The sequence below is a fragment of the Myxine glutinosa genome, chromosome 1, assembly GCF_964187855.1.
Source record: "Myxine glutinosa chromosome 1, kmMyxGlut1.1, whole genome shotgun sequence".
In the NCBI taxonomy this organism is placed as follows: Eukaryota; Metazoa; Chordata; class Myxini; order Myxiniformes; family Myxinidae; genus Myxine; species Myxine glutinosa.
Genome location: NC_136261.1, coordinates 16,012,692 through 16,039,113, shown reverse-complemented (window position 1 = coordinate 16,039,113; position 26,422 = coordinate 16,012,692). Strand labels below are relative to the sequence as shown.

The window sequence follows — 26,422 nt, the reverse complement described above, 5'->3', positions numbered from 1 at the left end:
GAAGACCAGAAAAAGCACAGGGCCCAGGTTTCCTGGGAAAGGGAATTCCTGCGACAGAGTTGTTATCGCTGTGACAGATAAACCTGCGTGACAGGTTTTGCGGTTGATTCCGAAGAGAATCGTTGGAGTGCCGTTACGTCTCGAGTACGGGCCAGTTGGCCATTTTTGCCTCGCGCCTGATTTCGCATTGCTCTCGGCTCTTCACCTCGCTTCAACCATTTCACCGCATCCAGACGTTAACCTGGTGTGTGTGTGTAACGTGGATTTTGAGTGGGAGTTTGCGGTTCGCCGATTGGGAGCCGTTGAACGTCCATACCCGAAGGTGTGATTTCCCAGTCGCCTCTTGAGGATACCTTTGCCCATCTTTGACAGTGTGTCTGTCAACCGAACGGGATTCTGGTCTCGATAAGACATCGTTCTGATGATCACTTGGGCGTGGATCGACTTTGGCTTGATGCTGGGATAGAGACATTGGGAATGTTCTTTTCGCTCACCTGGAGCACATTGAGTTATATTGTACAAAACTGATGGTACCATCACAGGAATGATATTGTTATGGATCTGGGTGAGGGATGGGAGGGTGAGGGATGGGAGGTGGGAGGGAGAGGGGGTGGAAGGTGGGAGGGGGGAGGGGTGAGGGGAGAAGGGGAGGGGTAGGGTGGAGGGGGAAGGGAAGGGGGGACGGAGGGGGAAGGGGGAGGGAAGGGGATGGCCAGTCAACATTGACGTTGCAGTTCTCATGGTCGGAGAGCAGCACAACAATCGGACAAAGTCCTGCATATTCGCAACAGTATGAAGCGGATTTTGGAGACTCACCGATCGTGTGACGTCCTCCAGTACCGGCGTTGCCGGGCGGGGGAAGGGAGACCCGTACATTCCCAACCCGTACATTCGCCCTCTCGACTCAAGCTTACTCGGACAAAAGCCTCGCACAAATTACACCGTGAAGGCCCAATGGTCATGTCTATGCCACAAATCACGGGCGCACTGAATTGAAAATATATAGAACGCTCATACTCTGTGAAAAGTGAAGCCGCCATGTCGCCATCTTGGTCAGCACGACTCGACCAACTCGCTTCGCGGATCTCGTTTTGTGCGGCAATAAACTGCTCCAATCGGTTACGGAAGGGTTGTGGAAAGACGTTTCACAGCTGTTTCAAAGACATTTAATTCATATCGCACAAAATCGATACAAAACACGATCGCATAAAAGGTGAAAAAACTTGTGACTGTATGGAACATCACGTGATCGCTCTGAGCGATTCAGTCTGGTGGCGGGAATGGAACATCACGTGATCGCTCTGAGCGAATCAGCGAGCTGCTCTGGAACTGGCTGAGATTAGCGGGTACTTCGCTGAAATGCGCTGAGGTAAATATTGTTACGGGTCGCGGACAAGATGTTACTTTGGGCCGAGCGGATGGTCAACCGCGACCGTTACAGGATCTCCGATTGGCCCGACTCCCCCAACGTTGACCAGATCGCGCCACAGATATTCAATTTGGAAACCTCTAAAGCGACCGAAAGAGAAGGAAGAGAGAAGAAGACAGAGTACGGAGGAATAACAGGATTTATTATACACACAAGCAAAAAGAAGGAGCGATCAAAGTTATTTACAAGCAATGGATGGAAGGAGCAGTCACACAGTGAATCGTTAGCTTATACTATTCAATTTACTTAACCCCAGGACAACGATTAAGACAGACGACGTTCACACTTACACGGGGGAAATTGCAGGCAGGAATGGCGGAGGTGGGTTGCTGGAGAGGGAGGCAGGGTCCGGTCCCTGCAACCGGCAGGGCTGGAGGTAGCAGCTCCCACTCTTCGCGTTTTTGGCGGGAAAACCCTCGGTCGCGTCGACGCTGCTGATGCTGTGGACGTCACGCGCTGGCTCGGTCACACCTGCTCCTCTCCTTCTGGTGGAGCCGTCTCCCTCCTCTCAGCGCGTCTCTCCAAAGCTTGTTCCATCTCCAAGTACCTCTCCTTTTTGGAGCGTCTCTCATCTCTCATCTCACAGCTCATCTCTCCTCTCACAGCTCATCTCTCATGTCATCTCATCTCTCTTCTCATCTGCCGAAGCAGTCCCTTCCAGTCGCTTTTATTACTCGGGTCGGAATCAAGCCGCCGGCTGCGAGGGCACGCCTACCGGGTCGCTCACCGCGGTGCTGGTTGGCTGTTAGGGCTGTCCGATTCCCCCTTTGATCATGACGACGTGCCACGCCTGTGAGTTGGCGGCTCCTACCCCCCTCTTCTCCGAGATTAGCACATGGGCAATGGCGGCTTGCGGGATTGAACACCACTCGCACCGCTTTTGAAAGGAACTTTGGAGAGCGGAGATGATTGGGGTAATTGAAAGGGGCCTACGCTTATTTCGTTTGATACAATGCAGAGTCAATCTAGTGGGAAACACATATTTAGCCAACATAGAATAAGGAAATAAGCTATTTAAAAAGATATATCATGGCCTGTGTGTAAGTTTCATGGAATTAACTAGGGGGACGTCCTTCGACCTTATTTACTCTACGAGGGTCAGTTAAACCACAGCAAACCAGTTCTCACATTCTTTACACTTTCCAAATTCGTTACACTGCACCCTCCTTTCTTCAGGTCGTGCCCGGGCCTACAACTTTAATTTAGTGTGACACGTAGGTGTAGTTCCCTCTACTTTTAACCTGACCCTGAGTGTGACGATTTTAAAACACAAATAAGTATGTCCCCTTATTGCATTGCACCCTGTCTAACAGACTCAAGCCCACAGCTCACCGAATTATGGAATTGTTCTCAAACTATACATTTACGGTGGGGAGCATTATTTACAGTGACGTTATTTCTTATTTACAACGCAACCCAGGACCTGTGTTTTTTTTTTTTTTTTTTTTTTTTTTAGGGAACAAGAAAAAGAAATTCCTGTTGGGAGGGAGGAGACAGCACGCATTGCATCGATGCACCAGTACCAATACCACCAAAGCACCCAAAAGCACCAAAAGCACCAAAAAGCACCACAAAACACCAAAAGCACCGCTCGGTGCACAGTCATCACTGTTCATAATAAACACAACAAAACAACTGGTGGTGGTCTTCTCTTTTTCTGCTGGGCCGATGTTCTTCCCGACGTCTTCTGGCTTCATGCGGCCTACTTGGAAATAATGAAAAGCACAACTTGTGTTCATTTTTATTTAGGGCCTCAGGGGCCAACTAAGGGTGGTCCACCTGTTTGGCATAGGTGCCACCTTACCGAGGTCCGCAAGCAGATTCCCTGGCCACTATGGCCGGTCTCCAACAGAGGTGCCCTGCCCCAGAACCTGGGGTCCATCAAGTGGTACTTGGCCGCAGAACAGCGGTCCATAAAGTGGTACATCAACGCAATGCATGTTGGTTCTGAGAATCTCGTGCGCACAATGGCCACCTCACGCACGCTCCCCTCGGCGCCCAATGGCGCACAGGTCCTCAAGTGGGAGACAAAAGGGGGGAAGACAAATGAGCGAGGGGTAAGGTCACAAGGGTACACGTCAATAAAGGCAATGCAGGGTGAAGTGCGTACGGAGAGCGAAGTGAGAAAAACTCGTCCCTACTGTACGTCACCCCCCCCCTGTCACCTACACTACCCTTGCCCTTACCCCATATTTACAACAATTTACACCTTTACAAATTCGTCACTACGTCTTGTCTTCCCCATCTTTCCCTTCTACACCAAATTCGTCTCCAATCCCTCTACTTCAAAATTTGCCATCACCCAATTCATCATCAATCCTCATAAGGAGGAAGAGATGGAACATACAGCACAATGCCACACCCACGTCATGATGCGTCTCACAATCCAAAACATTTGCATCAAAAATAATTAAACATGGCATGGTGCGGAGTACCTGTCACCTCAGGTGAGTGGATGCAGATGGTGCGAGGAGATCCTTCATCCTATCTATCCTCTAAATGACTTTAACACACTTTACACTACCCGGGGTCTCTCCCTGCCAATCCATTGGCCAACTTACTCTATGGGTTCTAAAAACCAATTCCCATTGACCAAACTGTGGTGCTTCTCAATTTGGGGTCTCACTCCCCCGATTCATCTCCCGGTGCCCTTGCACAATTTCTGGGCTGTGACGTGTAGCTCTCCCAGCAGGTCTACCCACCTGCACACCTCCACCACTGCAGTTGCCACCCGAGCTTACCTAGCTCCTCACCCTAACCTATCTAGCTGGGGAAGGCCCCTCCTGGCTCTGTCACCCCACTCGGTGCCCTCTGGCACTGGGCTACCCGGGTCCGTCCTCCGGATCCTCGGGCCCCATCCACAACTACCGGCTCCCAGAGCCCACCTGCGGCCTCACCTGGCCGACATCCTCACAGTGGTGGAGTGCCCAAACCAACTACACACACTAACAGGCTACACGCCCAGCCATTTCCACAACACTAATGCACCCATCCAAACATCATTCTTCCAACCGCACCACAGATGCCAATATCCAACCACAATTTACCTGTACCCTCTACCTAACACTTACACTACCCGCCCCGGGTATCCGTGATGGGGGTCCACTCTTCCCCCATTCACACCTTCGCACCATCCACTCCACTCCACAATTTCCACCATACTCACTCCACGACCATCCATTCCAATACCCCAGATATTCCACACTACCATTTATTCCACACTCCTGTTGGTGCACACCTATGCACTCACACCTGGTGCCACCTGCACCCTCCTTCCTTCCTGGACCATTTGGTCAACACAACACACCTCACCATTACCATCACTCAAACACTGCTCCACTCACCTGTTCAGTTGCACACCTGTGCAATCACACCTGTTCCATCCTCAACACACACGGCATCATCTGAACTAACTACTCCCCTCTGAAACTTGCGCTTCCCAGTCGCCCCTTTAAACTATTGCGCTCCCACGTCATTATAATCCACACTAATCTACCTGCGTCCCCACTACAGGTATCCTTGTCACTAACTAACCTTGACGTTACCTAATGTCATCTTCGCTAGATCCTTACACACAATATCCTAACCCACCCGGGCTAGTTTTCACTGCCATACACCCCATAATCTAGTGCTCCTTTGCCCCCCTCTGTGAGGGATGGTGGATTTGCCATCCCACCACATCGGGGAGGTCCTACTATCAATTTCGCTCGTCCAAATCCAACAAATCAAAAATTTGCCAATCATCCCGTCTGGACTACTGCAATAGCCTCCTTTATGGTTCACCCTCAACAATCACCAATAAACTCCAATACATTCAGAACTCCGCTGCCCGTCTACTCACCCATTCCCGGACCCGTGACCACATCACCCCCGTCCTTTACAAGCTTCACTGGCTCCCCATCTCCCAGAGAATCCAGTACAAAATCCTCCTCTTGACCTACAAAGCCCTCCATAACCTGGCCCCATCCTACCTGGCTGACCTCCTCTCCAGACACACTCCCACCCGCAACCTCCGCTCTGCTGGTACCAACCTCCTGACCCCCCCCCCCCCCCCCATCCGGACCAAATTTAGATCCTGGGGGGACAGGGCCTTCTCCATCGCTGCTCCCACCCTCTGGAACTCGCTACCTCACACCATCAGAGACTCCTCCTCACTCACCACATTCAAAACATCACTCAAGACCCACCTGTTCAACACTGCATTCAACATTTAACCCACAGCATCTAACCCCTGACTATCTCCTCTCCTTCTCCCTCCTTTGTGCTTTGAATATTTCCCTATTGATTCTTCTTTTTTTGCAATTGTTTTTATGTTTTGCTATGCATTTTTTGCACTCTGTCAAAGCGTCTTTGGGCTTCCTGAAAAGCGCTATATAAAATAAATGCATTATTATTATTATTATCTGCCAATCACTGTACCATTACCAATCATCACTCTGCCAATCCTTTGCCAATCATCAAATTTCGCCTTTTTCTAATTTTGGGTCCAAAACACTAACCTCATCACCCGTCTACTTATTAGATCCACTCGGTGCGCCAATTCACGTCTACAGCCCGGCTTCGTACAGCCGAGCAATGAACGCGGGCTTTTTGGTGCCGGCGGCTGGATGCGTCCGGCACTCGGTGCAGGGACGGGGGCTTACCCGTGCCGAGATCCCACGCACCACCTCGGCGCGGAGCCATCCAATTGCCCGATCTCGACCTGCCGGAACGTCTCAATAAAAAGTGGTCGCCATGACGACCCTTCCTATCGGGCTGCCCGCTCCGCCTAGTGGAGCACGGACGCGGCCGTTCCAAGCGAGGCCCAGCGTGGATCGCGTACGGCGGTCCTTCCGAACCCGCCGTGGCTCGGATCCCCGCTGGTTCTCGCGGCACACAAAGCCCGGCACGCACCGAGGGCCCGATTCGGCTATAAGTCGCTCTAACCGCTAACCCGGTTACCGTCGATGCCTCACCTGCATGCTTACACGCATACGCTACCCCTTTCTTGCTCATACCTCCAGCCGTCCCCATGCTCCTCGTCGTACCTTCTCTTACACACCTCGGTACACTCATTCCGCTCACAGACTTGGTCACACACCTGACCACCGAACACCTTTGCACACCCTCGTCGCTCGCACACCTCACCAACACACCTCTTCGCGCCCCCTTCTCGGTCACCTCCTCTGTGACTATCACAGGTGTGCTCTCACTCGCACACCCAACCACGTGCCTCACGACCAACTCAAGTGTGCATTCCCACACATGCTCTACCATTCCAGGTGTGCATCCTTCCATTCCAGGTGTACATCCTCGCTCACCTGTCACAACCAACTCACGCTCCGTGTCACTTTCACTACTTTCACCTCCATTCTTGACAGCGCACTCACCCTTACTCTCGACAGCACACTCTTTCCTCATGCACCCGTCCATTACACACCTTTCTCGCGCACACTCTTGCGCACACTCTCCCATTACATCCTCTGTAACACTCACCACAGGCGTACACTTTCTCGTTACATCCTCTGTAACACTCACCACAAGCGTGCATTCCCCCTTACTCTTGACAGCACACTCTTTCCCCATGCACCTGTCCGTTACACACCTTTCTCGCGCATCCTCTTGCGCACACTCTTTCGTTACTTCCTCCGTAACACTTACCACACCGCGCTTCCATGTACCCCCTCGCACACACGCTTCGACCAACTCACTTTTGACGGCACACTCACTCCTTGGCACGCACTTTTTCCTCACACACCCCATGGTCGGACATTCTCGCACACCTCTTCCTTCGCACACCAGACCTGTCGCACACTTCACCAACGGCCTCTCACGAACACCCGGATCCATAGCAACCCCCAAGCCGACTGAAGCTTTCCTCACATCATGTACATTTCCACGTATATCGCCACTCACCTTGGCACCTCGTCTCCGCACCTCCTTTGCCACCTGCAAACTCTTTATTTGGTTAGTGAGCACCTCATCATGATTTGAACACAGACCTTGTACATATTCCATGACTTCCTCCTTTATCTCTCTCTTAGTTTCCCTCCGTCTCTTCTTAATTTCACTCACCCCCTCTTCCACCTCCTCTAATTTTTCCTTTACCTCCTTCAGCTCCCGGTGCGCCCCCTCTATTTCTTCCTCCATCGCTACTTTAACCGTTTCTATGTGCGTCCTTACCTCCCGGTCCTTCGTCTCCATTACTTCTGTCACCTCTTCCAACCTCTTCGTCAATCCCTCATGTACCGTTTGACATTCCTTCTGTGTCGCTATTAATTCATTTTTAATGTCCTTTTGTGTCACTTTTAAACCCCCGATGATTGCAGTGTTCTTTTCCACCTGGTCCGCTGGTTCCCTTTGTCCTACTGTCAGCTGCTCTACTCCCTTCGTCAGACCCTCTATGCCCCCCTGTAACCTAGCCGTATTATTCCTCACCTCTTTCTCCATACGCTTCTCACCTCGCCTTACCTCCTCGCGTAGCCCCGAAACCTCCTCACTTACACCTCGTCGTATCCCCTCTTTCATCTCCTCCATCTCTTTTGTAGATGCCACCCTCATCTGTCCCAATTAATCCCTCTGAGCATCCAGTTTACTTTCTAACCCGATTTGCACCTCCTCTATCTGGTTCCCCATTCGTTTGATTTCCCGGGCAGATTGTTCCCCTATTTCCCGCAATTTGTCCTCCATCCTATTTTCTAACCCCATTAACCCATTTTTCCACCTCTTTTAGCCCGTTGTCTAACCCCTCAAAATTATTGTCTAACTTCCCAAATTTCTTGTCTAACCCCTCAAAATTATTGTCTAACTTCCAAAATTTCTTGTCTAACCCCTCAAAATTATTGTCTAACTTCCCAAATTTCTTGTCTAACCCCTCACCGGTACCCCTTGCTTCGTCCCTCATTGCCCCCATTTGGCCCTCTAATCGCTCACTATCAGCCCTCAATCCCACAATTTGGTTTCCCAATTGCTGACTATTAGCCCTCATCTCGTCCTTCATTTCTTCACCCGACTTAACCATAAAGGCCTTTATTTGTTCCATAAATAGGCCCCAATCCATCGGCGGCGCTGCTATGGTCACGGGCGTGGCTAAATTTGGCGCCACAATAACCATGTGCGCGAGGCCGCCATTTTGTGCACCTGATACACCCTCAACCACCTCATTGCTCTCCTCTTCCCTTTCTTCCCCTAAGTCCTGGGTTACCCCTAACCCGTCTATCTCCCCCACCGACATCCGATCGCCTTGATTGTCCATGGCGCGATCTCAAAATTCGGGTTTTATAGAACAACAAAATTTCGGCAGCTCGTAATTTTGACCAAATTTTTTCCTACACGTTTTAAAAATTTGGTTCAGGCCTCGTATCCCACTCCTGACACCAATTGTTACGGGTCGCGGACAAGATGTTACTTTGGGCCGAGCGGATGGTCAACCGCGACCGTTACAGGATCCCCGATTGGCCCGACTCCCCCAACGTTGACCAGATCGCGCCACAGATATTCAATTTGGAAACCTCTAAAGCGACCGAAAGAGAAGGAAGAGAGAAGAAGACAGAGTACGGAGGAATAACAGGATTTATTATACACACAAGCAAAAAGAAGGAGCGATCAAAGTTATTTACAAGCAATGGATGGAAGGAGCAGTCACACAGTGAATCGTTAGCTTATACTATTCAATTTACTTAACCCCAGGACAACGATTAAGACAGACGACGTTCACACTTACACGGGGGAAATTGCAGGCAGGAATGGCAGAGGTGGGTTGCTGGAGAGGGAGGCAGGGTCCGGTCCCTGCAACCGGCAGGGCTGGAGGTAGCAGCTCCCACTCTTCGCGTTTTTGGCGGGAAAACCCTCAGTCGCGTCGACGCTGCTGATGCTGTGGACGTCACGCGCTGGCTCGGTCACACCTGCTCCTCTCCTTCTGGTGGAGCCGTCTCCCTCCTCTCAGCGCGTCTCTCCAAAGCTTGTTCCATCTCCAAGTACCTCTCCTTTTTGGAGCGTCTCTCATCTCTCATCTCACAGCTCATCTCTCCTCTCACAGCTCATCTCTCATGTCATGTCATCTCTCTTCTCATCTGCCGAAGCAGTCCCTTCCAGTCGCTTTTATTACTCGGGTCGGAATCAAGCCGCCGGCTGCGAGGGCACGCCTACCGGGTCGCTCACCGCGGTGCTGGTTGGCTGTTAGGGCTGTCCGATTCCCCCTTTGATCATGACGACGTGCCACGCCTGTGAGTTGGCAGCTCCTACCCCCCTCTTCTCCGAGATTAGCACATGGGCAATGGCGGCTTGCGGGATTGAACACCACTCGCACCGCTTTTGAAAGGAACTTTGGAGAGCGGAGATGATTGGGGAAATTGAAAGGGGCCTACGCTTATTTCGTTTGATACAATGCAGAGTCAATCTAGTAGGAAACACATATTTAGCCAACATAGAATAAGGAAATAAGCTATTTAAAAAGATATATCGTGGCCTGTGTGTAAGTTTCATGGAATTAACTAGGGGGACGTCCTTCGACCTTATTTACTCTACGAGGGTCAGTTAAACCACAGCAAACCAGTTCTCACATTCTTTACACTTTCCAAATTCGTTACAATATGAATAAAAAATATGGATCGTCAAATATTTTGAGTTCGGCCATGTTCGTCCCAGGCTCAATGGCCATGTCTATGTCAAATAGCAAGCACGTAAGCCTCTCCGTTTAGGAGTCTATCGGTAACATTACACACACACACACACACACACACACACACACACACACGCACACACATAAACTGTGTTTTATATATATGGATGTACAATAAATGAAGAGGAAACGAAAGGCAAAGAATTTACAAGAAGAGGAAGAAGCAGGACACAGGGCAGCCTTAGTCTTAATTAGCAAAGCCCAGACAGAACGAACACACTTACACTCAAAGGGATGGAATGGCAGGAAAGGCAGGAATGGCAGGAAAGGCAGGAATGGCAGGAGGAGAAGGGTCCAGGTAGATGGCAGGAGGAGAAGGGTCCGCTCCAAGTCGCGCTCCGGGCTTGAGCAAAAACCCGGCGGCAGCTGCACGTATGGTTTTCCCGCGTCGTATAAGGCGAATATATTTCTCGGGGAAAACCGGGCTCTCGCGTATGTAATAGATCAACGCCGCGCTTGTCTCCTCTCTTCTGAACTGCTTGTATCGCCGTTGTGCTCCTCTGCTCATCTGCCGAAGTGCTCATCTGTGATCTCTCCTCTGTGATCTCCCGACGTGCTCATCTGTGATCTGCCGAAGCAGTCCCTCTTGGCCGCTTTTATGGGGCGTTGTTAGATCGTGCCGCCGGCTCCCAGGACACGCCCAACGATGAGCTGGCCTCGGCCCTGGTTGGCTCCTGAGGGCTTACCGGTCCGCCCCTTGACGAGATGTTGACAGGGCCACGCCTTGTTCTTGGCGCTCAACTTACTCCTCCCCCTTTTTCCTCCAGAGGACCGCGTGCGTGATGGCGTTTGCACGGGTCGTATAAAACCACTCTTACTGCCATTGAGGGAGCTGTAGAACCTATCTTATTTGATTGATGCAACGTAGATTCAAACTATTGGGAACACAGCCTTAATTACACACATACTAATGAGATATCTATAGAGATCCTAAGGTGTGCTACGTGTTGCTCGTGGACTAGCTATGGGTGCTATCTTTACGTTAGAAAAATGGGGATATTTACAGGGGATTATTTATAAGGGAATATTACACAAAAATTTACAATGTGGAGGGTTCTAAAAACCGCAACACTGCACCCTCATTTCCTCACGGGACGACCCGGCCTGAAAACTTTAATTTAGTGTGACACTCAGGTGTGCTAACCCTCTACTATTAACTTCACCCTGAGTGAGACATTTTTAAAACAGGTAAGTATGTCCTGCCTGCTACGTTGCATCCTACCTAACTGACTCACGCCCACAGAATAACCGAATTACGGATTTATTTTGAAACAACACATATATGGTGGGGAGCATTATTTACAAAGACTATTTGGTATTTACAATGTGAACCCAGGACCTGGCATTTGGGAAACAAAAGCAGAACTTTTGAAAAGAGGAAGAGCATGCACTGCACTGCACCGATACACCATACCCACATGCCCGGGAATGCACAATTGATATTGCAGTGCACCCCCGAGCACAAGAGCACCACAATTCACAAAAGCACCATGAAGCACCACAGAGCACCAAAAACACAAAAAGCACCATCCAGTGCTCAGTCATACATTTCATAATAAACTAACTGATGACCCTTCTCAGCTCTGCTCCTGCTCTGCTGGGCCGATGTTTCTTGATGTCTTGCTCGATGTTCTGTGCTTGCGGCCTATTTGATGGTAATAAACACAAGCACAAAGCGCGTCCGCTGTTCTTTTAATTATGGCCAGCAGGGGCCAACTAAAGGTGGTCCGCCTGCATGGCTTAAGTGCCACCTCACCGTGGTCCGCAAGCAAGATTTTCTCTGGCCACAATGGTCGGTTCCAGCAGAGGGGTCAGGTCCCAACCCGTGGGGTCCATATGTGTGTGGTGCTTGGCCACAGAACTGTGGTCCATATGGCGGTGCTAGGCCGCAAGACGTGCGGTCCATATGTGGTGTACCGGTCCAGGCAGGCAGGCAGCGGCGGTTCGGGCTCACAACTGCGGCTACCTGCGCACTCCCCCCGGGCCCAAAAGAAACATGCCGTGAGTGGGGAAGGAAGGACAAAGCAAGCATCAGGGCAAGGTCGCAAGGGTCCACATTATTGCAAGGTAATGCAGAGGTGAGGTGCGCCGGAGAGCGAGCCGAGAAAGCTCGTCCCTACCGTACGTTCCCCCCCTGTCACCTACTCTACCCTTGCCCTTACCCCGTATCTACAAAATTTACACATTTACAAATCCGTCGCTACGTCCTGTCTTCCCCATATCTCCCCTTAATCCGAATTGGTTAACAATCCCTCTAACCCAAATTTTCCCCCAATTCCAATTCCTCGTCAATCCTAAGGAGATAGAGATGGAATCAAAGCACAATGTCACCCCCACGTCATGATGCGTCTTTCATCCAAACATTTGCACAAAGAAACAAAAAACATAGTGTGGAGCAATATCACCTCAGGTGAGTGGGTACAGATGGTGCGAAGGGATTTCCAATCCTAACTCCTTTCTAAATGACTTTAATACACTTTACACTACCCGGGTACTTTCCCTACAAAACCATTGGCCACTTTACACTATGTGGTTCTCAGAACCGAACTCCCATTGAACATACTGTGGTGCTCTCCAATTTGGGGTCTCAGTCCCCCGATTCTTCCCTCTGTGCCCTTGCACAATTTCGGGACTGGGTCGTGTGGCTCCCCTAACAGGTCTACCTACCTGTGCACCTCCGCCACTGTAGTTGCCACCCGAGCTTACCTAGCTCCTCACCCTAACCTACCTACCTGGGGATGGCCCTCTGGCTCTCTCCCCATCTATGCCCCCTCTGGCATCGGTCTACCCGGGTCCGTCCCTGGATCCTCGGGCCCCACTGAACACTACTGGCTCCCAGAGCCGACCTGCAGCCTCACCTGGCCGACAGACTAACAGTGGCGGAGCGCTCAAACAACCACACCTCAAACAGGCTACACGCCCAGCCATTTCATTTCGCCAATGCACCCATCCAAACACTCCATTCTACCCACGCACCACAGATGTCAATATCCACCACAATTTACCTATACCCTCTACCTACCCTCTACCTATACCCTCTACCTAGACTAACAGTGGCGGAGCGCTCAAACAACCACACCTCGAACAGGCCACACGCCCAGCCATTTCATTTCGCCAATGCACCCATCCAAACACTCCATTCTACCCACGCACCACAGATGTAAATATCCACCACCATTTACCTATACCCTCTACCGACTCTTAACCTACCCTACCCAGGTGTTCGTGAAGGGGGTCCATCTTCCTCCATTCACACCCTCGCACCATGCACTCCCACTCCACATATTCCACACTACTCACTCCACACCATCCATTCCGTGCTCCACTCACTCCAGACCATTCATTTCATCCAACCATTCTCCATACACCTGTGCTTCACCTGCACTTGCACACTCACCTGGTGCTCACACACACCTGGTGGCACTTGCACCCTCCTTTCCTCCCAGGCTTCTTCATTCACTACAATGCCATTCACCCAATGCACAATCTCAATTCCTCAATCACACACTGCATCATCTAAGCTACCTGGTTTCCCTCTAACTTAGTGCTCCCCATCCTCCCTTTAAACTAAGCACATACCACGTCGTTATCAACCATACTAATCTAGGCTACGTCCCCACTACAGGTATGGTGTCACTACTTAAATCTCAAGTCTCCTAACGTCATTTTTCTAAACCCTAACATTAACCAAACCCTCCCTGGCTTGGTTTTCACCGCCATAACCCCATAACCTATTGCTCATGTGTCCGGGCTATGATGTGAGGGATGGTGGATTTACCATCCCCCTACACCATATACCATTTGCCAATCAAATTTGGTGCTCCCTGTCAAAATGGAAAGGAGCTCAAGATTTTATATTGGGTCACTCCTGGTGGAACTTGTTTCCATCTTTTTACTTTGCTTTGGGTGTGCAGCATGGGGATTTGCGATGGCGAGCAATGCTTTGCTCTTGTAGTGTCAGTACCTCTCTTTACCCATGGACGGGCTTGAACATTATTGTTGTTGTTGTTGTTCTAAAGCCCTGGATAGCTCTCTTGGGACAGGCCCGCTGCACGGAGACAGCCGATCAATCTCCCAGGAGATCTTCAAGAGATCCCCCACATCCAATATGATGTACCTCCACCCTCACTTATCCTTCTTTAAACAGTGAAATGCATTGCATCATTCTTTGTTTTGGAAAGATTTGGATGAACAATGTGAAAGTTGAAAAAAAAAAAAACTTTTATTTGAAAACAAACTCCAACACAGGATGTGGGGGATAAACAAAAATAAAATAAATACCATTTGCCAACTTTTTCGGCCAGAGGACCGCGTGCGTGATGGCGTTTGCACGGGTCGTAGAAAACCACTCTTCCTGCCATTGAGGGAGCTGTGGAACCTATCTTATTTGATTGATGCAATGGAGATTCGAACTATTGGGAACACAGCCTTAATTACACACATAATAATGATATATCTTTTGAGATCCTAAGGTGTGCTACGTGTTGCTCGTGGACTAGCTATGGGTGCGATCTTTATGTTAGAAAAATGGGGATATTTACAAGGGATTATTTATAAGGGAATATTACACAAAAATTTACAATGTGGAGGGTTCGAAAAACCGCAACAATATATTGGTTGTACAATTGATTTACTATTGTTTTTGTGCTGTTATTCTTGAGTGACCTTAATACAATACTTGTTTTTTGGTAACAATTGGGGTGGTTTCACCATTGATCTTTGACACACAGAATAACACATCTTTCTGCCGTGACTCCTCTCGGGGCTCGGAGGTACACCGTGACCGGGGTTTGGGGAGGAGCACGTAACAACATCCAACCACTTTCAAGCTCAACCACATCATCCTCCACCATACTCAGCCTCTCTTTTAATGCCTTCCTCATCACCTGCCGAGCTCTCCTCGCACCTTTCACCTTTATGTCACAGACAACCAAGTGGTGCTGTGAAACAGCCTCCTCCCCCGGGATCACCTTTGTGTCCCGGAGGTGCCCCCTATCTCGCCTTCGCACCAGCAGGTAGTCAACGGTTGTCGTCTACCCACCTGACGTGTATGTAACAAGCTTATTATCCTCTTTCTGGAACTGAGTATTACCAATCAACAAATCAGCAAACTCCAAAATCCTTTCACCTTCTCCATTTCTCACACCATATCCGTAACCCCCATGAACTCCCTCAAAACCGTCCATACTCCTTCCCACATGTCCATTTAGGTCTCCTCCTACCACAACAACTTCCTCATCTTTTATGTTTTCCATCAGCTTCTCTGTTGCACCCCAGAACTTGGCCTCTTCATTGCTCCGACCAACCTGTGGAGCATATCCCAAGATGGCGTTCACCAAGAGCTTTCCAATCATCATTCTCACCATCATCAACCTTTCACTCACTCAAGTCACACTCACCACACTGTCTACAAACTCCTCAGAAAACAGGACACCAACACCATTCACGCCTTCTGGGCACCCTAGCCACACAATCTTGTATTTCTGTCCCTGCCTACCCTTCACCATTCTCACACCACTTCCCTTCCATCTCATCTCCTGCACACAACATATGTCCACTCTTCTTCTGACCAATAGTTCCACCACTTCTCCTGATCTCCCTGTCATTGTCCCTACATTCCATGTCCCAAACCTCAGAAACCGATCTCCACGTCGGGCATCAGACTTTTCGTCGTCATAAATGGAGTGATTTCCACCCTTGCTTTGATCGGGTTCCCCACCTTGAGTTTTGACGAGAGGGAGTGGGCTACCCACGGGGTACTTCAGGCTGTACCCTGCCCATATGTAGCTGTAATTGTTATGGTTGATCATTGAGATCATTGATGAAGACCAGAAAAAGCACAGGGCCCAGAACACTACCTTGGGGAACTCCAGCCAGAACAGGAAGGGGAGTTGAGAGAAATCCATTCAGGGGCACACGATGACTCTGACCAGAGAGGAAGTCTGCAAGCCATGTGTGGAGATTTCCATTGATACCATAGGAGGAGAGTTTGGTGAGCAGATGTGGGTGCCAGATCGTATCGAAGGCACGTGGTATGTCAAGGGAGACAGCTCTGATTTCCTGTTTGGCATTGAGGACCACCATCCATTGTTGAGACAGCAGAAGCAACATGTCCAGAGTAGAACGACCTGGTCTGAATCCGAATTGATGATCGGAGATCAAGCCATTGGAGAAGAGGAAGGATTTGATATCCGAAGCAATTATGGATTCCATGCCCTTGCTGATAATTGGGAGCAGGCCGATTCGTCTGTAGTTGCAAGGATCTGTTTTTGCACATTTTTTGTGCAAAGCGGTAATGTTTGCTCCATTGAGGCTGCCCTTGCAAACCATGGCGTTACAGTAGACAGAGCTGCCTTTTTGTTTTCACGTACCCATTTGTTGATTGACCTGCAGTTGATTGATTTGACATTTTTTTTGTGATATTGGCACTCTAACCCGATTCCTCGCTCCACCCTCCTTTTCTTCCCTCTCTCCTCCCTGCTCCTCGCTCCGCCACCACTGCTCACCACCCTCCCTCTTTGCCCCCCTCCCTCCTCTCTCCACCTTTCCCCCTCCACCCTCCGTCCTCTCTCTCCCTTCCCTCCTTCCCCTTCCTTCCACCCTCCTCTCCCTTCCCTTTCCTCCTCCCCTTCCCCTCCTCATCCCTCCTCTCCTCCCCTCCCCTCTCTCCCTTCTCTCCTCCCCCCCTCCTTATTCATATTCCCGTCAGGAAGCGACTCATTGTTACCTGGCAACGCCGGGTATTTTTGCTGGTTTCAAATAAACCAGTGTCTCAAAGCAATCTGTTCACATTTAAGACAGCTTTGAGATTTAGAGTACTTCAAAATAATTTAATACTTGCATTATTTGCGAACTGGTATCTCCACCCAGGTCATACTATCCTCTTCAATTAAATTATCAAACAATCCCGGCTACGCCGCTGTTAGACTTTCGGTCTTGTTTAATGCAAACTTGTATGTGCAATCGGCATTGGGCGACACATGAAATATGTAAACTTTTTCTTTGACTCCCAGTTTATGCTCCAGGATTTCGTGTCATGGGGCAAAATGGAAAGGAGCTCAAGATTTTATATTGGGTCATTCCTGGTGGAACTTGTTTCCATCTTTTTACTTTGCTTTGGGTGTGCAGCATGGGGATTTGCGATGGCGAGAAATGCTTTGCTCTTGTAGTTTTGGTACCTCTCTTTACCCATGGACGGGATTAAACATTATTATTGTTGTTGTTGTTCTAAATCCCTGGATAGCTCTCTTGGGACAGGCCCGCTGCACGGAGACAGGCGATCAATCTCCCAGGAGATCTTCAAGAGATCCCCCAAATCCAATATGATGTACCTCCACCCTCACTTATCCTTCTTTAAACAGTGAAATGCATTGCATAATTCTTTGTCTTGGAAAGATTTGGATGAACAATATGAAAGTTGAAAAAAAAAACTTTTATTTGAAAACAAACTCCAACACAGGATGTGGGGGATAAACAAAAATAAAATAAACAAAATCACTCGCTGCAGGCAGGTTCGTGGTCTTTCTGTCTTCTGCCGACTCCTCTCCGGCCAAGCTCCCCCAGCTCTGTCTGTGCTCTGTCCCCCAAATATTCCTACAGGTCGCACAAGATCTGCCAGCAACCCCCTTCTGGTGAAACTGCCAAAATCAAGACTCTCTGCTCACCTTCACTCTTTAATTCTTCTTTTCTCCCGCCTCTGGAACAAACTCCCTCGCTCTCTTCAATCCCACTCCTCCCTCCAGGTCTTTAAAACAGCTGTTCACCACCATCTCTTATCTTCCCCCATCCAAAACCTTCATCTTTTCTACCTCTGTTAATTCACCCCAGATCCACTTTTTGAAATACCGACTTCTTTCCTGGAAGTCCTAGCAGTGTCCATGTGTATTATACCTCTCCCACTGCCCACCCCCCTTCCCTCTTCCTCCCACAGATCTCCCGATGTCCCTGTTCTCCACTGTTGTACTTGTGTGCTTCGCTCTCTCTCCCCATCTTGTCTCCCGCTCCCTTTACTGTATGTTTTTTGTGTCCGCTTGTTTTTTTGTGATTAATGTTCGCCCTTCCACGAGCCTCAATGTTGTGTACAAAAAAAAAAAACCCCCACTGGTCAACAAAACGAACAAAATGTGGAAATTGTTTTTTTCCCCAACAACAATTTGGTCTTTCTTAAGAAAATAATATGTTTAATTCTGAAATGTTCATTTGAACATAATTCAAGTTGTAATGAACAAAATTTCAGAACCTGCAGTTTGGACATCGACTATCGATGTGAAGTATTGGGTAACTTCTCTTATCTTCTCTTATCTACCATCTCTTTTCTTCCTCCATCCAAAACTTGATCTTTTCTACCCCTGTTAATACACTCCAAATCCACCTTTTTCAAATTCCGTTTTTCTCCTGATTGTCCAAGTCGTGTTTATTTGCTTTGCACCGTTTCTCCTCTCCCCCCCCCCCCCTCCCCCATCCCCCTCCAGCCCTCTTCCTTCTGCAGATCTACAAAAGTAGCTGTTCTCTTCTGTTGTTATGCTTTCCTCTCTCCCCCTCTTGTCGCCCACTCCCTCTATTTTATGTTTTATGTGTTTTCTGTTTATGTCTTTGTGCTTTTTGTGTTGCTCTGACACAAGCCTCGACTTTGTAGACAATAAAATAAAATGTCGACTTGTGTGCAGGTGAAGGTGATTTGGAAGAGGGAACTAATTTCAAAATGGATATTCCTCAAAACCTTTAGAACTCACCTATTCCGATAAAACAGTAAAACGATGCATCAACATCAGAATCCAGCAGTATTTCCCTGCCTAACGCCCACCAACTAATGCCAGCAGATGAGATGCCAGTTTCATGAACATCCAAGGAGCAGGGGGTCAGAAGGTTATTATGTGGGGGAGGTTTAGGGGAATTGTCACCTAAGTGTACAAGGAGAGGTTGAGGGCCAGGTATGAGCAATTTGGCAAAGAAGGGGAAGAAATGGAGAAGGAATGGTAGAAGTGTGGAGAGGCATTCAAGGGAATTGCAGAAGATTAAGGATGGAAGCGACAAAGACGGTTGCATAATTGAAGGTGTGTGTAGGATATTTCAAAGAGCTGTTTAATCAGGAAGGAAGCAGCAGCGAGCTGTAGCTGCAGAGTTAAATAGAGAGAAAAGTAGAGATCACGGAAAAGGAAGTGCGGACGGCATTGAAGAGGATGAAAAAGGGAAGGGCGCCAGGTGTTGACGAGGCATTACACAAATGATACTTGCATCGGGAGAAGTCGGAGTCAGGTGGACAAAGAGGTTCTTGAATGAATGTATGAGAGAGTTTGGAGAAGCCTCTGTGGGATTGGCTCATTTGCAAAGCAGTGTGTAAACTGTCATGGAGTGGCCCGATGTGTGTGAATGGAGTGAGAATGATTGTGTAGCTGATTGTGCGAATAATTGGGGTGCGAGGGATCGTGAGATGGCCAGTGTGTGTAAGTTGTGTGTGCTGGTCTGTGAGGCAGCTTCTGAGCGTGCATGGTTTGGGGGAAGTACCATGATGTGGGAGTGGGCGTGGTCAAGGTTACGGGGAGGGGCGTATGTATGTGTGTGACTTCTGCAGCATAAGCAGTGAATATGGAGAACACGTCGGGGTTCCCTGCAGGAAATCCGCCGAATGCCAGTGCGAAATTTTAAATTAACTGGTAGACTACGGATGCACCGTCGAACTTCTCCACAGAGAGGGGCTTGCTGGGGTTAGAATATTGAGTATGGAAGCAGCTTAAATGCTGCAACGCCAGAGCAATCGCTGCTGTTTGTACGCGCTGGGCACCCAAGGAGAACCTTCCTGCCTGTTCCTGCCATGGAGGGATCGCCTGCTGAGATCAATTGTGTTGCTATGTTTGGCGGTCTCAATCGGTGTCAGTCGTTGCTCAACATCTTTTCTGGCCGGGGACCTATCCACGGCATGGCGGCCTGCAGGTCCAGAGTTCCGGGAGAGTCCGAGAAGTCGCACACGTGATGCACCCCAAACCCCGTGTCTGCAACAATATTTTCACTCTGTCTGCCGGTTTGGCAGTCAAACAACATTGAAAATCATTCCAAACAGGAAACTTAATGTTCAGAATGACATAAAGGACACAAACAACAGGCACAAATAACTAATGTAACGTGTAAGATAGAGTGAGGTAATAGACACGACACTACAATGCCAGTAAATTCCAGATTTATTTTTTTTTGAAAGGATTTTTGCAATCTTTACTTCATTTGAATTGAATTAAATATTTGAACACTGTTGAACATAAATCGTCTTCTTGTTTATTCCAATAACCTCCAGTATCGCAGCACTTGGACATGTCAAATCGGGTGGTGCATAAGGATGATGTGGAAGACTGCTTTAATCGTGCTTAACCCTCTGGAGTCTACAAGCCGATTCTATCGGCTTCACGCATGCGCCGAAACATCTACAAGCCGAATTTGTAGGCTCTAACCGCATTCAAATTTACCGTGCAATTACCGCCTCCTGGATTCGATGTGCATCATGGGAATAGACTCCAGAGGGTTAACATCCGGAATTTTTCTTTAACAATCTTTAACTTAATTGTTATATTTGAATTGAAGTATACATTGTGTGGCGTAACATGTTCTATGAACTCTCCAGATGGTTCTCAATCTCATTTCCCTGCAAAAGACTGACGCTGATTTCTACACAGGTGATGTCTGTCCTGTAAATGTGGAAGGCAGACAACATGACAACGATTCATCTGTCACAGAAGATTCAAAATGTGCTTCTGCAAAGGAAGGTTCAGATGATATTCACATGACAAACGGAAGTGATTCCTGTTTTGCATCTGGTGCGTGGAAACGTAAACACATTAACATGCAATCTTTTGTATTGAGAAAATATAAATTTTCAGAAAAGTGTCAAATACTTTGCATTTTGATTTTGACAAAAAAAAAGAAAATATTGTGTTCTTTGTTTCTGTAGAACAATCGAGAAATAATATGGGACAAATAAGGTCCAGTCGCAGCTTGACGGTGAGGAAGAAGCCTTTTTTGAAGAAGCAATCACAAGATGAAGACTCATTTCCGAAGAAATACAAGTGCATGTCTGGGCCTCGCAACACCAAGATGAATATTAAATTAAACAAACTCAAAAAGGTTCGAGAAAAGCGAATTTGTTACAAGTGTAATGTGTGCAGAATGGATTTTGTTTCAACGAGTGACATCAAAATACACATGAGGATCCACATTGGAAAACGCCCCCACAAGTGCTCTGTTTGTGATAAAGCTTTCTTGACAAAAGGTAATTTGAAGACACATGTGATGGTCCATGCAGGAGAGCGGCCTCACGAATGCAAGATATGTGATAAAGGTTTCTTTGGAAAAGGTATTTTGAATCGGCATATGAGGATCCATACAGGAGAGCGTCCTCACAAATGCTCGATATGTGACAAAGGATTCCAAAGAAATGGTCAATTGAAAACGCATTATATGAGGATCCATACGGGAGAGCGTCCTCACGAATGCAAGATATGTGATAAAGGTTTCTTTGGAAAAGGTATTTTGAATCGGCATATGAGGATCCATACAGGAGAGCGTCCTCACAAATGCTCGATATGTGACAAAGATTTCTTGCGAAAATTGCATTTGAAATCACATATGAGGATCCATACAGGTGAGCGTCCTTACAGCTGCTCAATATGTGATAAAGGTTTCTCTCATAACAACCATTTGAAATTACATACGAGGATCCATACAGGAGACCGTCCTTTCAGCTGCTCGATATGTGATAAAAGTTTCTCTCAAAACAATTTGAAATTACATATGAGGATCCACACAGGAGAGCGTCCTTACAGCTGCTCAATATGTGATAAAGGTTTCTCTCAGAAAGGTGATTTGAATAGGCATATGAGGATCCATACAGGAGAGCGTCCTCACAAATGCTCAATATGTGATAAAGGTTTCCTTAGAAAAGGTGATTTGAATAGGCATATGAGGATCCATACAGGAGAGTGTCCTCACAAATGCTCGATATGTGACAAAGGTTTCCACAGAAATGGTCAATTGAAAACGCATATGAGGATCCATACGGGAGAACGTCCTCACGAATGCAAGATATGTGACAAAGATTTCCTTGAAAAACGTCATTTGAAAACGCATATGATGATCCATACAGGAGAGGGCCCTTCCAAATGCTCGATATGTGATAAAGGTTTCTTTGCAAAAGGTGATTTGAATAGGCATATGAGGATCCATACAGGAGAGCGCCCTCACAAATGCTCGATATGTGACAAAGGTTTCACTGGAAAAGGCGATTTGAAAACGCACATGATGATCCATACAGGAGAGTATCCTTGCAAATGCTCGATATGTGATAAAGGTTTCCCTAGCGACAGTAAATTGAAATTACATGTGATGGTCCATACAGGAGAGCGTCCTTCCAAATGCTCGATATGTGATAAAGATTTCCACAGAAATGGTCAATTGAAAACGCATATGAGGATCCACACGGGAGAACGTCCTCACGAATGCAAGATATGTGACAAAGATTTCCTTGAAAAACGTCATTTGAATAGGCATATGAGGATCCATACAGGAGAGCGCCCTCACAAATGCTCGATATGTGACAAAGGTTTCACTGGAAAAGGCGATTTGAAAACGCACATGATGATCCATACAGGAGAGTGTCCTCACAAATGCTCGATATGTGACAAAGGTTTCCACAGAAATGGTCAATTGAAAAGGCATATGAGGATCCATACGGGAGAACGTCCTCACGAATGCAAGATATGTGACAAAGATTTCCTTGAAAAACGTCATTTGAAAACGCATATGATGATCCATACAGGAGAGGGCCCTTCCAAATGCTCGATATGTGATAAAGGTTTCTTTGCAAAAGGTGATTTGAATAGGCATATGGGGATCCATACAGGAGAGTGCCCTCACAAATGCTCGATATGTGATAAAGGTTTCCCTAGCGACAGTAAATTGAAATTACATGTGAGGATCCACACAAGAGAGCGACCTTACAAATGCTCAAAACAACAACAACATGCATTTTAAGGCCATTTTCCCTGCTCCAGCGGGGGTTGGCCTTGCGGTCACCATGACGATCTTCTCCATTTTGCCCTATTTTCTGCATCTCCCCTTGTTAACCCCCTTGCCCGCATTTCTTCTTCCACCATCTTTAGCCAAGTCTTTCTCGGTCTTCCCCGTCTTCTACTTCCTTCTACATCCATTTCCATCACTCTTCTCAACCAGTCACTTTCATCCTTCCTCAACACATGACCAAACCATCTCAACCTGTTCCTCTTCACAACATCAATCACAGGCTCTATTCCCACAAATCTAGCTCCAGACCTAATCTAAAATCTAATCTAATCTAATCAAATTTAAAACAAAGCTCTGAACCTTCCAAATGCTCGATATGTGATAAAGGTTTCTCTAACAACAGCAAATTGAAATTACATATGAGGATCCATACAGGAGAGCGACCACACAAATGCTCGATATGTGACAAAGGTTTCTCTAACAACAGCAATTTGAAATTACATACAAGGGTCCATACAGGAGAGCTGAAATCTGAAACAGCAGGATCTGAAAAATGACGTCGAGTATTTTGAAATTGAAGAAACCTGAAATTGTACCAGTGATAGTCGGAGCAACAGGGACTCCGGATGATCAAGAAAACCCCAACTGAGCACTTAAAAGCATTCTGGGGAATATCATGACAAACAACATACAGGTGGAGGCTGTTAGATGTTCAGTGAGGATTCTAAAACGGGCCCTTGGAACAAATCTATGAGAATGAAATTTCACAAAGTGGTTCATGAATAATGACCCTTCACCGAAAAAGGAGGTGGAGATTTTGAGTTCATGGAGAACTTACTCGCACCTCCTAAAACCCGCATATGGAGATAACAACCAACGAGAGCGTCCTTACAAAAGTTATTTTTTGACGAGGATTTTATTTCTCAACGGAGCTTGAACTTCCACAGTGCAACCCACGCTGGAGTGCTCACGTAAAAAAAATGCTCTGACTTGGGAAGAGTTTTTCTGTTGAAGGTTTGTTAAATTCACATAGCATTACCCGTGCCAGGTTGTGCATGCTCCTCTTGTATGCGTTCCCCAGCAGTAGACGAGATATTCAGTGAACCAGCAAGGAGAAAGCTATCGTGAAAGCGTACATCCCTTTGGGCATATTCCTTGTGAGCACAACTCCTCAGAGAACCACCTGTAACTCCGGACAACCAGCCAGCACCCCTGATCCCCTTGATGAAAGCCATACGGCTGGCTGTTAACAGAATATCCACAACAATGACTGCAAACCTGCGCCCAAAGGCAACAAGAATCTCAGGATGCTAAGCCCATCCACGTCCATGCTACTCAAACTAAATTTATAGAGAACGACAGGGAAAAAAATGTTGAATTTATTCATTTGGTTCTCCATATTCTCACAACCAAAATTAAAAATTTGATGCCAATAATTCAAACATTCCTCACCCCTCCCCTTCAAAACTCCCCCCTCACACCTCCCCTTCAAATCTCCACCCTACTATTTTTCTCTAATTCTCCCCCCTCCCACCTCCTCCTCAAAGCTGCCTCCTCCCCACTTCCCCTCCCTTCCATCACATACCTCTACCGCCCCCCTTATTTTGTGTGTTATGTGTCGGTTTGACTCTTTGTGTGATTAATGTTAGCTCTTGCACGAGCCTCGATCTTGTATACAAAAGAAATCTGCTTAACAGATACCTTCCTCCTTCAAGATGTCTCTGATTCCTTAATATCTCTTCCTGGTTTCTCCCTCCTCTGGTATGATAGGCCGGAGCCTTGTCCTGGTGGTGGGGTTGCTATCTTTATCAAAGACTCTTTTCCTCACTCTCCCTGCACTGCCCTCTCTCCACCCCACCCCCAAGAGTACCTCTGGCTTCGGCGTCTTCTCCGCTCCCACCTTTTGTTCATATGTGTTCTGTACCGTCCTCCAAACAGTGATGACTCCATTTACATCTCGCTGTCTGACAACATGGACTAACTTCTATCCACTCATCCCAACTCTCTCTTCCTCATATATGGCGACTTGAACTGTCATCATGCCAACTGGCTGGGTGTGGGTTCCTCTCACACCAGCGATGAGACCTCAGCAAAGGACTTCTGCGACTCACTGGGACTGACACAATCTGTCAATTTCCCGACCCAGATCTCAGCAAACGGAGTATTTTCTCTTCTCGACTGGGTTATGACTGACTTCCCTGCAAATGTGTGCTGCTCTTCTTCTGCTCCAATCGGTTCTTCTGATCATTTCCTTGTTAAAGTGAACATCTCTCTGGCCAATCTCAGTGAGCCTCCTCGGCACCGACGAGTCTGGCATTTAACTCAGGCTGACTGGCATTGTTTTCAAGCAGCCATCAATCATCTGGACTGGTCTCCCATCTTTACTGCCTCTGACATCAACTCTTCCTGGGAATTCTTCCAAAGTAAACTGCTCTCTCATGCATAGATTTATCCCATCTCCTCTTCATTTGTCGTACCCTTCCTCCCGTCCATGATGCACTGAAGCTTGTATTGAGGCAGTTGCCATGAAGCAACTTGCCATCACCTCATGGAAGGCAAATCCAACTGAAGGTAATCTCAGTTCCTTTCACAAAGCTCAGAACAAGTGTATCTACCCTCAGGAGAGCCAGGAAACAGTATCTCTCTGCTCTCAAGACTGAATTCTCAAACCTGTCGCCCTCCTCCAAATCCTGGTGGCATCTGGTCAAATCTGTTTCTGGTGTTTGTTCCCCCATCCATCCCCTCCCTTAACTCAAAGGGCTACACAGCTGACACCGCACGTGAAAAAGCCGAATGCCTCAACTCTGTGTTTGCGTCAAAATCTTGTGTCCCAAACCCATCTCTCTCTGTACTCACCGTACCCAGTCGTACCCAGCTGCTCCTGGACTCTGTGTCCTTCTCTCCTGACAAGGTGGAGAACTTTTTGTCAAACCTTGACTCTGATTCTGCAACTGGACCAGACTGCATCAGCCCACGGGTCCTAAAATCCTTCTCTGCCTCTTTACCTCACCCTTTCTCTGTTCTCTTCACCCTCGATTTTGTTCAAGGTCATCTGTCATCTGCTTGGAAATCAGCCAACATTACCGCAATGCACAAAAAGGTGCAAAAACAGATCCTTGAAACTACAGACTAATCAGCCTACGCCAAACAATCAGCAAGGTCATGGAATCGATCATCGCTTCTGACATCAAATCCTTCCTCATCTCTAATGGCTTGATCTTGGATCATAAATTTGATTTCTTAGCAGGACGTTCTACTCTGGACATGCTGCTTCTGCTCTCTCAACAATGGATGGAGATCCTTAATGCCAAACAATAAATCAGAGCCGTCTC

At 47.7% G+C, this 26,422-nt stretch overlaps 1 protein-coding gene across 1 annotated transcript in view; it reads left to right on the top strand.

Annotated features, from left to right (window-relative positions):
* LOC144891935 (uncharacterized) overlaps window positions 1-24,218 on the top strand; it is a 75,349-nt gene extending 51,131 nt beyond the window's left edge. The window contains exons 4-6 of the mRNA XM_078777242.1: window positions 20,750-20,890; window positions 21,025-23,022; window positions 24,172-24,218. Coding sequence (XP_078633368.1) covers window positions 20,750-20,890; window positions 21,025-23,022; window positions 24,172-24,218 — 2,186 coding nt within the window. The remainder of the gene's footprint in view (window positions 1-20,749; window positions 20,891-21,024; window positions 23,023-24,171) is intronic.
* The last annotated feature ends 2,204 nt before the right edge of the window (window positions 24,219-26,422 follow it).